This window comes from Leucopleurus acutus (genome assembly GCF_964270905.1).
Source record: "Leucopleurus acutus genome assembly, chromosome: X".
Lineage (NCBI taxonomy): Eukaryota > Metazoa > Chordata > Mammalia > Artiodactyla > Delphinidae > Leucopleurus > Leucopleurus acutus.
Window position 1 is genome coordinate 75,850,176 of NC_139148.1, and position 15,591 is coordinate 75,865,766.

Here is a 15,591-nt window from a genome sequence, read left to right on the forward strand (position 1 = left end):
TATTTACGTTTAAGGTAATTATCAATATGTATGTTCCTCTTCCTATTTTCTTAATTGTTTTGGTTTCATGATTGTAGGTCTTTTCCTTCTCTTGTGTTTCTTTCCTAGAGAAGTTCCTTTAGCTTTTGTTGTGCAGCTGGTTTGGTGCTGCTGAACTCTCTCAGCTTTTGCTTGTCTGTATAGGCTTTAATTTCTCCATCAAATCTGAATGAGATCCTTGCTGGTTAGAGTAACCTTTGTTGTAAGTTTTTCTCCTTCATCACTTTAAATATGTCCTTCCAGTCCCTTCTGGGTTCAAGAGTTTCTGCTGAAAGATCAGCTGTTAACTTTATGGGGATTCCCTTGTGTGTTATTTGTTGTTTTCCCCTTGCTGCTTTTAATATGCTTTCTTTTTTTTTAATTTTTGAGTTTGATTAATATGTGCCTTGGCGTATTTCTCCTTGGATTTATCCTGTATGGGACTCTCTGTGCTTCCTGGACTTGATTAACTATTTCCTTTCCCATATTAGGAAAGTTTTCATCTATAATCTCTTCAAATATTTTCTCATTTCCTTTGTTTTCCTCTTCTTCTTCTGGGACCCCTATAATTCGAATGCCGCTCTGTTTAATGTTGTCCCAGAGGTCTCTGAGACTGTCCTCAGTTCTTTTCATTCTTTTTTCTTTATTATGATCTACAGTTTTTATTTTCACTATTTTATCTTCCAAGTCACTTATCCGTTCTTCTGCCTCAGTCAATCTGCTATTGATACAATCTACAGTATTTTTAATTTCATTTCTTGTGTTGTTCATCATTGCTGGTTTCATCTTTAGTTCTTCTAGGTCCTTGTTAAATGTTTCTTGAATTTTCTCTATTCTATTTCCAAGATTTTGGATCATCTTTACTATCATTATTCTGAATTCCTTTTCAGGTAGACTGCCTATTTCCTCTTCATTTGTTAGGTCTGGTGGGTTTTTATCTTGCTCCTTCATCTGCTGTGAGATTTTCTGTTTCTCATTTTGCTTATCTTACTGTGTGTGGGCTCTCCTTTTTGCAGGCTGCAGGTTCGTAGTTCCTGTTCTTTTTGGTGTCTGTCCCCAGTGGCTAAAGCTGGTTCAGTGGATTGTGTAGGCTTCCTGGTGGAGTGGACTTGTGCTTGTGTTGTGGTGGATGAGGCTGGATCTTGTATTTCTGGTGGGCAGTTCCATGTCTGGTGGTGTGTTTTGGGGTGTCTGTGGACTTATTGTGCTTTTAGGCCGCCTCTCTGCTAATGGGTGGGGTTGTGTCCCTTTCTTGCTAGTTTTTTGGCATAGGGTGTCCAGCACTGTAGCTTGCTGGTCATTGAGTGAAGTTGGGTGCTGGTGTTGAGATGGAGATCTCTGGCAGATTTCCACCATTTGATATTATGTGGAGCTGGGAGGTCTCTTGTTGACCAGTGCCCTGAAGATGGCTCTCCCAACTCAGAGGCACAGCACTTATTCCTGGCTGCAGCACCAAGAGCCTTTCATCCACATGGCTCAGAATAAATGGGAGAAAAATTAGAATGAAAGAAAGAAAGAAAGAAAGAAGGAGGATAAAATAAAATAAGATATTATTATTATATATATAATATATATGATATATTATAATGATATAATTATATATAATAATTATTATAATATATTATATATAATATAATACATTATATTATATATATTATTAGTATATTTTACTAAAATAATAAATAATTATTAAGAAAATTAATTTTTAAGTAAAAAAAAGAAAAAAAGGACAGATAGAACCATAGGACTAAGGGTGATAGCAAAGCTATACAGATAAAATCTCACACAGAAGAATACACATACACACTCACATAAAGAGGAAAAGGGAAAAAAATAATAAATCTTGCTCTCAAAGTCCATCTCCTCAATTTGGGATGATTCATTTTCTATTCAGGTATTCCACAGATGCAGGGTACATGAAGTTGATTGTAGAGCTTTAATCTGCTGCTTCTGAGACTTCTGGGGGAGATTTCCCTTTCTCTTCTTTGTTCTCACAGCTCCCGGAGCTCAGCTTTGGATTTGGTCCTGCATCTGCAGGTTGGTCACTGGAGGGCGTCTGTTCTTCGCGCAGACAGGACGGGGTTAGAGGAGCAGCTGTTTTGGTGGCTCTGGCTCACTCAGTCCGGGGGGAGGGAGGGGTGCTGATGCGGGCAAGCCTGCGGCAGCAGAGGCCAGTGTGGTTTTGCACCAGCCTGAATATGCCATGCGTTCTACCGGGGAAGTTGTCCCTGGATCCCGGGACCCTGGCTGTGGCGGGCTGCACAGGCTCCCGGTAGGGGAGGTGTGGATAGTGACATGTGCTTGCACACAGGCTTCATGGTGGCGGCAGCAGCAGCCTTAGCGTCTCATGCCCATCTCTGGGGTCCACGCTGTTTGCCGCGGCTCACTCCCATCTCTCTTGCTCCTTTAAGCAGCACTCTTAATCCTCTCTCCTTGCACACCAGGAAACAAAGAGGGAAGAAAAAGTCTCTTGCCTCTTCGGCAGGTCCAGACATTTCCCCGGACTTCTTCCCGGCTAGCCGTGGTGCACTAATCCCCTGCAGGCTGTGTTCATGCCGCCAACCCCATTCCTCTCCCTGCACTCCAATCGAAGCCCCAGCCTCAGCTCCCAGCCCCCACTCTCCCCGGCAGGTGAGCAGACAAGCCTCTCGCGCTGGTGAGTGCCTGTCGGCACCGATCCTTTGTGCGGGAATCTCTCCGCTTTGCCCTCCGCACCCCTGTTGCTGTGCTCTCCTCCATGGCTCCAAAGCTTCCCCCCTCTGCCACCCAGTCTCAGCCCACGAAGGGGATTCCTAGTGTGTGAAAACCTTTCCTCCTTCACAGCTCCCTCCCACTGGTGCAGGTCCTGTCCCTATCCTTTTGTCTCTGTTTCTTCTTTTTTCTTTTGCCCTACCCAGGTACGTGGGGAGTTTCTTGCCTTTTGGGAGGTCTGAGGTCTTCTGCCAGTGTTCAGTAGGTGTTCTGTAGGAGTTGATCCACGTGTAGATGTATTTCTGATGTATCTGTGGGGAGGAAGGTGATTGCGTCTTACTCTTCCACCATCTTCCCCCTCTCCTATAGCTCGGTTTTTGACTTGCAATTTTTCTTCCTTTTAAGTGTAAACCTTTACAGTTATTGATTCCCCATGTCATATCATGGCTTTCTTTGCATTCCAGAAGACTCTGTATGCGTCATGTTTTCATTCTCACTTGTCTCTAGATGTTTTCTAATTTCCCTTATGATATATTCTTTGACTCATTTGTTAAGTGTATGTACTTTCATTTCCATATATGTGTGGACATATCACTTTTCCTTCTGTTGTTGATTTATAGTTTCATTCCACTGTGAAAAGACTTTGCATGTTTTCAGCCTTTTTAAATTTATTAAGACTTGTTTCATGTCCTAACATATGCTTTATCCTAGATAATGTCCCATGCTTACTTGTGAAAAATATATCTTCTGAGTTTTGGGTGAATAGAAATTTTTATATATGTTTGCTAAGTCCATTTGGTCTATAATGTTGTTCTTCTTTCATGTACTTACTGATCGTCTGTCTGGTTTATTTTATCCATTATTGAAAGTGGGAAGTCAAATCCTCCTACTATTACTGTAGAACTATTTCTTCTTACTCTTCCCCCCTTGTTCTCCTCCCTTTCTTCTTCTTCTTCTTCTTCTTCTTCTTCTTCTTCTTCTTCTTCTTCTTCTTCTTCTTCTTCTTCTCCTTCTCCTTCTCCTTCTCCTTCTCCTTCTCCTTCTCCTTCTCCTTCTCCTTCTCCTTCTCCTTCTCCTTCTCCTTCTCCTTCTCCTTCTCCTTCTCCTTCTCCTTCTCCTTCTTCTTCTTCTTCCTCTCTCCTCCTCCTCCTCCTCCTCCTCCTCCTCCTCCTCCTCCTCCTCCTCCTCCTCCTCCTCCTCCTCCTCCTCCTCCTCCTCCTCCTCCTCCTCCTCCTCCTCCTCCTCCTCCTCCTCCTCCTCCTCCTCCTCCTCCTCCTCCTCCTCCTCCTCCTCCTCCTCCTTCTTCTTCTTCTTCTTCTTCTTCTTTTCCCCCAAAATGCATATATTGACCCACTTGATGTTGTCTCAGAGGTCCCTTAGACTCTGTTGAATTTTCATCATTCTTTTCATTCAGACATGATAATTTCAAAACACTTGTCTTCAAGTTCACTTATTCTTTCTTCTGCTTGCTTGGGTCTCCAATGGAAAATTCTAGTGAGTTTTTGAATTCAGTCATCTCATTTTTCAGCACCAGAATTTCTATTTTTTCTTCTTTATAATTTATTTCATTTGTTGACCTTCTAATTTTGTTCATTTATCTTTTTCCTGATTTCTTTTAGTTCTTTGCCTGTTTTTCTTTTCACTCTTTGAGAATATATGTCAGTCACTTAAATGTCTTTTTCTTGTAACACAGATGCCTGTGTTTCTACAGGGATGGTTTTGGAGGTTTACTTTGTTCTTTTGAGTGAAATTCATTTTCTTATTTATCTGTATGCTTTGTGGTCTCTTGTTGAAAACTGGCCATTTGAAATAACAGATACCTTTCCCAGTCCTTGCAGATTGACTCCATGCATAGGAAGACTATTGTTATTTAATCACTAATTATGTTCTATATTTGGGATAAGCCCATCTTGAAGGCTTGAGTTCTTCTCAGACCTCTACTGGGTTTGTCTGTTTCCTGGGCCTGTGTGTGTGTATGTGTGTTTGTGTGTGTGTGTGTGTTGATTCTCTGTATACATGGCTGCTTTTAAATGCCTTAACTTCCTTAAGATTCTCAGCCCTGATGCCTTTCAGAGCCTTAGCTATTCTATTGGAGTAATCAGTAATCTATTGTAGTACCAATAATCTCTTTTCCCAGTTGTCTATGCATCTGTAATCCCCCAACAGCTTTCATGAACCATGTACAGTACTTCCCATGGCTTTTCCTAGCCTGAAATCTGAGCTGAAACACTTTTGACTGTCTGAGCTCTGAATTAGGTAACACAGAAGATAATCCCTTTGGCAAAAACTGAGACAGGTTGAATTGCTGCATATTAGCTCTGCTCTTTTCTCTCTGGTTCAAGGAAAGGAACTGGGGCTGGGCCACTGCTTTATCCAATCCATGCCATGCTTTTCTAGGAGGGGGTGGGGCCAGAGAAAGTAAAAAAAAATTCACAAAATTGCCTACATCTTTTTCTTGACTGAGCAGGTATTTGGCTGCTGTGGATCTTTAACTGATTTCCAGAACAGCTACAAAGTTATTTTCACCAGTCTCTATTTGTTTATTTAATATTTTTGTGACAGAATAAGATCCTAGAGCTTCCTAGTCTACCATCTTGCTGACATCACTCCCTAGTAATGCAGCATTGAAAAAAAAGATAAAAACTACATGAAAATCACCTTGACTTGCCTGTATATTTAAAAGATAAAGCTGAATTTGCTCTGCCCTTTATTTATATCCAGAAGCACAATAGTGAAATTGTATGTAATTACAAATGGAAAAGATCTTGAAAATCTAGTATATCCCTATCACCCTACATAAGTGGCAGTTGACACCCTCTATTGTTAAATGACAAATAGTGGCTGAAGGATTTTTTTCATATAACTGGAGTTATTAAAAGTTTGGAAACCAGTCATACTTGACTTTCCATTTCATTATAAAACTAAAAGTTCACTATTCTACACTCAGTATTATTGATAGAATTAAACATCAAGCCACTATTTTCTACTTTTATTGATACAGAATTTCATCATATGTATAAAAGTTTAAGTATTTACTCTGTGCTGTGTGTGTATAACTGATGGGAATCATGTTTCCCTTTTAGAAAGGCCAAAGGAATGCAACTCAATACTTGTTAAAGTTCACTGTAAGAAGTTGAAAAAGGATAGATTCTACTGAAATTTCAAATTGCTTAGATAATTTATTGATGCCTTCCATAGACCACAAAAAATTACAGACAACACACAGTTCACAAAAGTTTAGGCCCACCTGTCTAATGAATGTATACATACTCTCAAAAAACTGATACTTGTATTCAAAAAAGGTAAGTGTAGCTTTCATTTTAAGAAAGGGTATCTAGGCATTGAATTCTACTCTTATGCTTGTAAAAATATGCATATTTCTATACCTAAGAATAACTGTAGCCACCTCTTTATATGAGTCGAGAGTGGAGAAGACTATATCACCTCCTATAGGCTAAACAGACAGCATCAGGAATTATTATATTTGGGAAAACTTGATCAAATATACAAACAAATCCATGTAAAAATAACTATGCTTTCTCAAATTTCCATTAATGCCTAAACTATATTGGAGTGATAAATTCATGTGAAGCAGTGGTCAAAGAGTGATACTGATATAGAGAATTCATGTTGTTCATTACAGAAATATTAAAAGTTGTCTAGAAGATTTTATACAAAATAATGCAATACTATACAAAATTATATCTAGTAAGTAAAAAGTCATGAAGGTTTGTTACTATGAAAATCAAACCTGACTTCACAAAAATTTCATCTGAATTAAAAGTTAAATCATATAAATATATAGACAGAGAGACAGGTAATACTCTCAGCTCTTATAATAGTAATTTTCTTATAATAAATTCAAACTAGTAAGAGATTTTCTTTCTAGCATACTGAAGTCTATGCTTTTTTCTTCTATTTCAGTTTTTGAGACTTTTTATTGTATCTTAGTGGTGTAAATTGTGTTGCATTTACTTGGTTCCTTGTATCAAAATGCATGGGATTAAGAAACTAGGTTTGGTCCAAAAAGAATACATTTCATAAGGAAAAAATCTAAAATACATAAAATATTTTAATTAAATCACCTTCTTCTCTCCCATTATTATGCCAGCATTTTCCTGGCTTTACCAAGAACCCCTGAAATTGGGAAATTCTATCTAAAGACCTGAAAGAGAGATGAATTGGGCTGCGTTTTAGCACTGTAGAGTGATCACCATGAAATTAGCCTTACGATAGCTTAAGTGTCTATACCAATTTAAATAGGCAACTAGGAAAATATAAACTCAGTTCATATTTTTTTGATATAGAAAATTTCATAATACAGACTACAAAATTAAATGCTTACAAACATATCCTAATAATTAAATGTTTAACTTTATTTAATGATATAATTATATTTCCAAATATACTATTTTTAATTTTTAATGGGAAAAAGCACTTTATGCATACCAAAACATGTATAGTATACTAGTTAAAACCACTAGATTTGCAGTCAGACAGCTCTGAGTTCAAATCCCAGATCTGTTATTTACAAGTTATGTGACCTTGACCCTGTTACTTTACATCTCTAAACATCTGTTTCCTCATGTGAAAAATGGGAATAATTTTAGTATCAACTTCATAGGGTACAAAATAATAAAAGTTAATGCACTTAATGCCTTGCCTGGCACATATTATTATTTTGTTTGTATTATTTTTGTAATTAGTATTATTGTTATTACTAACATTATCCCCCTTATTGGCATTTTCCTTGTAAAGATCTTGAGAAAATAACTAGTGCTAAAGTACAGTTTTTGAAAATTATGACTTTCATACAAATATAATAGTAACTTGTCAAAGAATTTTGTGTGATTCATTAATTAATGAGGTAACCCATAAGATGTTAAAATTGCTTCAAAGAATCTTCGAAGAAAAGACATAAAAACAATTAGGAATGCTGAAAAAAATTGGTTATAGATACAAAAGCAGTTAATAACCTATAGGGAATAAAATGTAATATTTGGGTGGGGTCATCATTCGGGGTTAGAAATTAATTCTATCTTTATCAAGCAAAATTTATTTTATTGTTATGTATAGGAATCACAAGAAAACTCAGTTTTCTACAGCTTAACTTCTACACCTATAGAGTTGTAAAATAACCTTGTCAGTTAGAAAGTCAAAGATGCACACTCTGTGGAATCAGATAATCCTCATTTCCATGTCTTAGACAATACTCCTGACACTATTTTCTGGTAAAACATTGATGGCCTACCCAGTACCTTAGAAGTCTCATCCAATTAATTAAGATAATCATTTAAATTAAAGGTTTCTAAAATACATAAACTTGTGTTGGCTGAGTCAGGGATTATTATTTTTATAATGTTGATGAGAACATTGAGGCAAAGAAGTCAAGCAAATTGTCTGTAATTACTCTAAGTGGAGGAATAAGTCCATGACTAATTCCCTTTACTTCAGTCTCCTTTTTATTTCCACTAGAATATATATATATATATATATATATATATATATATATATATATATATACTTATATCCAAAGTAAGGAGAAATAGAAAAGCAAAAGAGAAACAAAAGGGGAGAAATGGGGTGCTGTTTTAATTTGAAGGTGAGGTAGTGGCTAACTTTTTCTTTAATAACTGATCCTCTGTGTCTTTACAGATAACAACCAAGGTGCCATGTTTTTTCTTCAGAAGATTCTACATTCCCCAAACCTCTCTAGTTAATAAACCAGTGTCCAGATAATATTAACAGCCAGATTTTTGAGCATTCATTATCATGCACATGCAGAAAAATCCTGGGTTTTGGATGCAAATCTATAAGGGAATCCTTCCGCAAGCCCTGGTTCACAATTCATATATGTGTGTACTGTGTTAGCTGAGCGCAGCATCAATTAACAATAGCAATTGTGTTAAAGATTCAGATTAGCTAAAGCATACAGCTGTGGATTTTCTGGTTCTGCTTTTTAATATAACATCAGAATTTAAGGTGAAACCCAACAGTATATGGTAGATATTGAGGATATCTTAATTATTGTTGATTTCATATATTATTAAAAAATATTACTGGATGTGAGACCAAGTTCAAATGGAAGCTGGGATCAGATAATTTAGATTATGATTAAAGAGAGAGAAACAGAAATAAGATGAGTAATACAATTGTAAGGAAATTAGTAGATGATAATAAATGAAATTTTGTAAAATAAATGTTTTTCATTGGGCTTTACAAATAGGCCAATATAAAATCAGAGATAATTTCTACATATAATTATATAAGTTTTTCTTATTGTTCACCCCTTTTAGATATTAGTATTCTATACTGGCTTCAAATTTTAGGAAAGAATTCCTGGAGAAGATTTTAATTAATATTGCTTATTGAATTCTCTTTCATTTTGCTTACAGAATAGGCTTGGGGATAAGGAGTTAACTTCAAGTTAAAATGGAAAAACATCCCAGGGTCCTCTGAAGATAAATAAGAACTCTCATAGAGGGAAAAGAATACAACTGTGGTCTTTGTAACTACAAAGAGTGTTAAAACCAGGGTACTATAGTTTATAAAACAAAAAAGCAATTATATTCAGAATTACTTAACATGTGAGCTCTCATATAAACAAGATCAGGCATCTCAGATATAACTTGGATAAACAAAGAATAAGAAAAACCCATTCCAGCTAGCATACTAAATGACAGAGGAGGCATTTTCCACATAATGTTAAGATGCCAATATGTGAAATTTCCTCATACAGATTCTGAGTACTGATCAAAGAAATGTGTGGTATTTTTAAAAGGAAATTCATTGTCATTATGCTTTGAGTGACATCTGGTGGCTGAAGAGAATTCTGTCATTTAGTTATCCTTAACGTTTATTAGTCAGACTACACTTAGTATGTATAAGGTATTTTTAATTTCTTATATTAGATAAGAGTACATTTTATTAATGTCTATTAATTTTAACACTGTTGAACTTTCTTCTCAATTGTCTTCCTAAACCTCTTAAGGTATGATCCAAAAAATGATTCATGGTCAACTGTGGCACCTCTGAGCATTCCTCGAGATGCTGTTGCTGTATGTCCCCTTGGAGACAAACTCTATGTAGTTGGAGGATATGATGGACATACTTACTTGAACACTGTTGAGTCATATGATACACAGAAAGATGAATGGAAAGAGGTACTCTCATTTAAAGTATTCAAATTGATATATTTCACGTTTTAATTTAAAAATTAAAATATGTGTTTGGAATTAATCCCATTCTCTTCCTCTCTAGGGCTGAACCAAATTCTTTTAATGAAATTTATAGCATGTGCTTTATTTAGCTATAGAGAATTATTAACTGAGCTGTTTTATCATTAGCAGGATCCATCAGTACTCATATAAAGTGGAGACAAGACATTCTCTTAATGATGGACTCATTCCTTTTACAGAAAAGTGAATCAGATTCAATAATCCAAGAGCTTTACTCTCTGACCAACTTTCTATGTATGTATTATGACTTGAGAAGCAAAGAATAATGTCCTCACCCACAAATGTCTGCCCTTTCTTATTGGCTGGTGCCCAGGAGGAAAATCTTTCAGTTCCCTCCTTATAGAGGTTCTACAAATTACAACACTCCTAACTACTGATCAGTCATTCAAGGGACTTGGTGCACAGTAAGAGACTGGAATTAAACTCTCTCAAGAGGGCTGGGCATCTAACAGAAGAAATTCTAAGGAAAGTACAAGAAGGGGCACTGAAAGGACATCTTGGTGGTGTTAAAGGAAACTTGATGCTTCTGACAGCTTTGCAGTTATAGCTCTGTATTTATTCCAAAATGCCTAATGGTGTTTTGTTGATTAAATGATGGATTAATAAAATATGAAGTATGATTAACTCTTCACCATTTCCACAAACAAGCAAACCTTGTATTTGGTATCAAACGTCACCTTTCCTTACATTAACTTCATGGTGCTCTGTTTTCTACGTAGTAAGCTGGTTACTGTTCTAAATAAGTTATGTGTAATATACTGACACCTGATAATGGGATTCTAGCTCTTTCCTCCAACAATATGATTCATGAAGACCCTCAGAAATATTCAAGTTCTGCCATGTAGGTAGCTCTTTACAATGGTTAGGATAGCTAGAAATGGAGGAAAATATTTAGAAAACAAGGATGTAGGTCAAATACAAGAATCAAAATATTTGTAATTTACTTTTCAGAAAATTATAGACTAGTAGCTAAGAGACCTAGACTCTATTCCAGGCATTTCACTGTTTCATTGTGTGACCTTGAAAATGGTGAAAGAGAACTAATAGATAATGAGATTATAACTACTATATGCCTAATTATTTTCATTCATTATCTTCCTTAACCCTAACAAAAGCTCATTGAAGAATGAGTATTATTAGCTGTAATTTTTAAAGTGAGAAAATTATCAGAGAGGTGAAATTTACCCAAGATCACCTGTTCTTCAAACTCAGGCCTACTTCATTTTAAAGACTATGCTCTTTCTACATTGGACTATTATTTGGGCTGCATTTTCCCATATCTTTATACAAGATGAAGGTTGGGCCAGAATAGGTAAGGACTTTTTCAACTCTAATATATTATGCTAAATGCAGAGTTCATTCAAACAGCATTTCTTTCCTTGTTTTTGTTTTCTGTGTTAGGAAGTTCCTGTTAACATTGGAAGAGCTGGTGCATGTGTTGTGGTGGTGAAGCTACCATAAAGCTATCTTTATCAAAGGGAAGGAAACTGGATAATTTCAAGAAGTGGAGTAGGAAGAGAAGAGGAAGAAGAAATATGTTCTTTCCCTCAATTAGTAATCAAACATGAAAATTCTTGTGTCATTTTAATATGTAGATATAAATGCTCTCATTTGTGAAGCCAAAGCAAGTTTTCAAACACTAATTACATATAGGTGTTTAGTGTATATGTTGTTGCAGCTAATAATATAAATGAAAATCCAGTAGTCTATGTTTAGCCTCGTCACTTTAAAATGTTAAAATGTTTAAGGGAAATTGATAGTGACCAAAGTATAAAAAGTTATAAAAGCATCAGTAATTTTGAGTCTGATAAGTTAAAAACATTTTCTATTTCAAAAAAAATTAAGTACCCTATCATTTGGAACGTAATGAATATAAAAGAGAACATCTAAAGCTTAAATTATAAGGTTTGATTTTCAGTAAGACATCATTCTTTTATCTAAACAATATCCTAAATAGTTAAATAATATCTCACATTTACCAAGAAGAAAGATTTTACTGTGGTGAGATTAAAAAAAAAAGAAAAAGCTCATTGACATAATTTGTTATGCTGATCACAGTAGGTTAAAATTTTCAGACTTACTCTTTTACAGTACCATTTTCCAAAGCACACATATAGATTTGGTATTCCTTAACATGTTGTCTTGTTAGGCAACATTTATTTTACCAGTAAAATATTATTGTAATTCCATATACACAATCTATACAATAAAATGGTGAATATTTATCATATTGATACAAACTGTGACCTCAGATTTCGAGTGTCAGGGCCTCACTTGTATAGACAGTAACATTCTCCTCAAACATTTCTATGAACTCTTAAAACACCTGCCATTAAGTTAAACCAGTTTTCAAAAACAAAGCAATTTTTCAACAGCAGTAAAATTGAGATGTTCTACAATATTAACACATGGAAACACCAAAATGTTCAACATCCGTGGTTAATTCTATAATTATCTTTTATGTACCAGTACATGATTTTCTGTCAATTTTATATTCATCCAGTAGAGAATATTAAGGATATATGCACTACAAATGTTTTTAAATTAAAAAACAACAAAAAAGACTAGCTGGGTAGTATTTTACCTTTAAATTCTCACTTCCATGTCCAATTATTTAAAAAAAAGTGGGGGAGGTTGGCCAAAAAGTTCATTTGGGTTTTTCCATAAGATGTTATGGAAAAACCCAAATGAACTTTTTGGCCAACCCAATATTTAAGATAAAATGTTGGAAAACCTTCTTTATGAAAGTAACTTTTCAATTAAATTATGATTTTAGAATTTCTGCAATATGTCCTTTTAAATGGGCTTTGTATTGTAGTATGTGAAACCAACAAATAAAATCCAGAGATGCTTATAAAATGTACTACTACTTTTAAGTTTTTAAAAAAAGAGCAACATAGGTTGTACAAAGATATGTGTACTTTAACAAACTGAATTTAAATAAAATCTATTTCCTCTGGTTATAAAGTGTGGCTTTAGATTATGTCAAGTGCAGCTTGAATTGACCTTTTGATATTTATTTTTCCAATAGCTAAAGTATTTAAATAAAAAAATAAAATTCCCCTACTTTGTTTCTTATTCCTGCCATTGTCTTTAATTCTAAATAAAGGGTTATAGACATCTTCAGTTCTAGGGGTAGAGATGGAAACATAGAGATGTTGTAAAAAATAATAAACACACACCCAGAGAGTTCTGTTGGATCTTTAAATTCATACTTTATCTAAGTCAATGCAGAAGTAGAGTTACTTAAACTTTTATCTCCAGAGCAAAGCTTGGCCTGTCAAGTTAAATTGGAGTGTGAGCCAGTGGGAAAAAGAAAGATCAAAGGACCTACCACAGCTCAGCTTGCCAATGCTCCAGTCACAGCTAGATGGCACCAATAGGGAAATCATGTCCAGAGTCATGCTTGGTCAGGCAAACAGAGAAAGAATACCATCTTCTTGATGGTCCAGTTAGGCTTGCTTCATTTTGATCAGACATTGACTAGTAGGAGAGGTATGTATATGTTGCCCAGGGCTGCATTTGAAAATCATGCTCGCAAGCAAGAAAATAAAAATGTGGGGCTACATGAAACTTAAAAGTTTCTGTACAGTGAAAGAAACCATCAGCAAAATGAAAATAAACTATGGAAGGGGAAAAATATTTGCAAACCATACATATGTCTAATAAGGGGGTAATATCCAAAATATATAAAGAACTCATACAACTAAGTAGCAAAAAACAAGCAACTCAATTAAAAAATGGGCAAAGAACCTGAACAGACATATTTTCAAAGAAGATATATGAAAGGCCAACAGGTACATGAAAAGATGCTCAACATCACTAGTCATTGGGGGAACGTAAATTAAAACCACCATGAGATATCACCTCATGCCTATTAGAATGACCATCACCAAAAATACAAATGCTGGATGTGGAGAAAAAGGAACTCTTGTGCACTGTTGGTGGGAATGCAAATTGGTGCAGCCACTATGGAAAACAGTTTAGCAGTTCCTCAAAAAATTAAAGGCAGAACTACTATATGATCCAGCAATACCACTTTTGGGACTATATTCAAAGGAAATGAAAACACTTACTTGAAAAGATATCTGCTGCCCAATTTTTAATTGGGTTGTTTGTTTTTTTGATATTGAGCTCCATGAGCTGTTTGCATATTTTAGAGACCTAAATAGACATTTCACCAAAGAAGACATACAGATGGCCAAGAGGCACATGGAAAGATGCTCAACATCACTAATTATTAGACAAATGCAAATCAAAACTACAGTGAGGTATCACCTCACACCGGTCAGAATGGCCATTACCAAAAAATCTGGAAACAATACATGCTGGAGAGGGTGTGGTGAAAATGGAATCCTCCTGCACTGTTGGTGGGAATGTAAATTGATACAACCACTATGGAGAACAGTATGGAGTTTCCTTAAAAAACTAAAAATATGGCCCAGCAATCCCACTACTAGGCATATACCCAGAGAAAACCATAATTCAAAAAGAGACATGTACCACAATGTTCATTGCAGCACTATTTACAATAGACAGGACATGATAGCAACCTAAGTGTCCATCGACAGATGAATGGATAAAGAAGATGTGGCACATACATACAATGGAATATTACTCAGCCATAAAAAGAAATGAAATTGAGTTATTTGTAGTGAGGTGGATGGACCTAGAATCTGTCATACAGAATGAAGTAAGTCAGAAAGAGAAAAACAAATACCATATGCTAACACATATATATGGAAGCTTTTTTTAAAAATGGTACTGATGAAACTAGAGGCAGGGTAGGAATAAAGACGAAGGCATAGAGAATGGACTTGAGGACACGAGGAGGGAGGAGGAAACTGGGGTGAAGTAGAGTAGCATCGACATATATACACTACAAAATGTAAAATAGATAGCTAGTCAGAAGCAGCAGCATAGCACAAGGAGATCAGCTCGGTGCTTTGCGACAACATACAGGGGTGGGATAAGGTGGGTAGGAGGGAGGCTCAAGAGGGAGAGGATATGGAGATATATGTATATATGTAGCTGATTCACTCTGTTATACAGTAGAAACTAACACAACATTATCAAACAAATATACTTCAATAAAGATGTATTAAAAAAAAGAAAGAAAAGATATCTGCATTCCCATGTCTATAGCAGCATTATTTACAATAGCCAAGACATGGAAACAGAGTGAGTGCCCTTTGATGGATGAATGGTTAAAGACCTTGTGGTATATCTATCTTTCTATCTCTCTCTCTCTCTCTATCTATCTATCTATGTATCTATTTATCTATCTATCTACCTATCTATCTATACTATGGAATATTATTTTGCCATTCAAAATGAGGAAATCCTACTATTTCAATAGCATGGATGGATCTAGAGGGCATTATGCTAAGTGAAATAAGTCAGAAAAAGACAAATACTTTATGATCTCACTTATATGTGGAATCTAAAAGAGAGAGAGAGGGAGAGAGAGAGAGAGAGAGAGAGAGAGAGAGAGAGAGAGAGAGAGAAACCAAACTCATAGAAAAAGAGATCAGACCTGCTTACTAAAGGCGGAGTGTGGGGGAAAGGGAAATTGGAGGAAGGTAGTCAAAATGTACAACTTTCCAGTTATAAGATAAAGAAGTACTAAGAATATAATGTACAA

At 35.6% G+C, this 15,591-nt stretch overlaps 1 protein-coding gene across 1 annotated transcript in view; it reads left to right on the forward strand.

Annotated features, from left to right (window-relative positions):
* The window catches only part of KLHL4 (kelch like family member 4), a gene marked incomplete at both ends in the record, with an annotated part of 111,622 nt that extends 100,214 nt beyond the window's left edge, over window positions 1-11,408 (forward strand). The window contains 2 exons of the mRNA XM_082864254.1: window positions 9,701-9,872; window positions 11,349-11,408. Coding sequence (XP_082720380.1) covers window positions 9,701-9,872; window positions 11,349-11,408 — 232 coding nt within the window. The remainder of the gene's footprint in view (window positions 1-9,700; window positions 9,873-11,348) is intronic.
* Window positions 11,409-15,591: the final 4,183 nt, after the last annotated feature.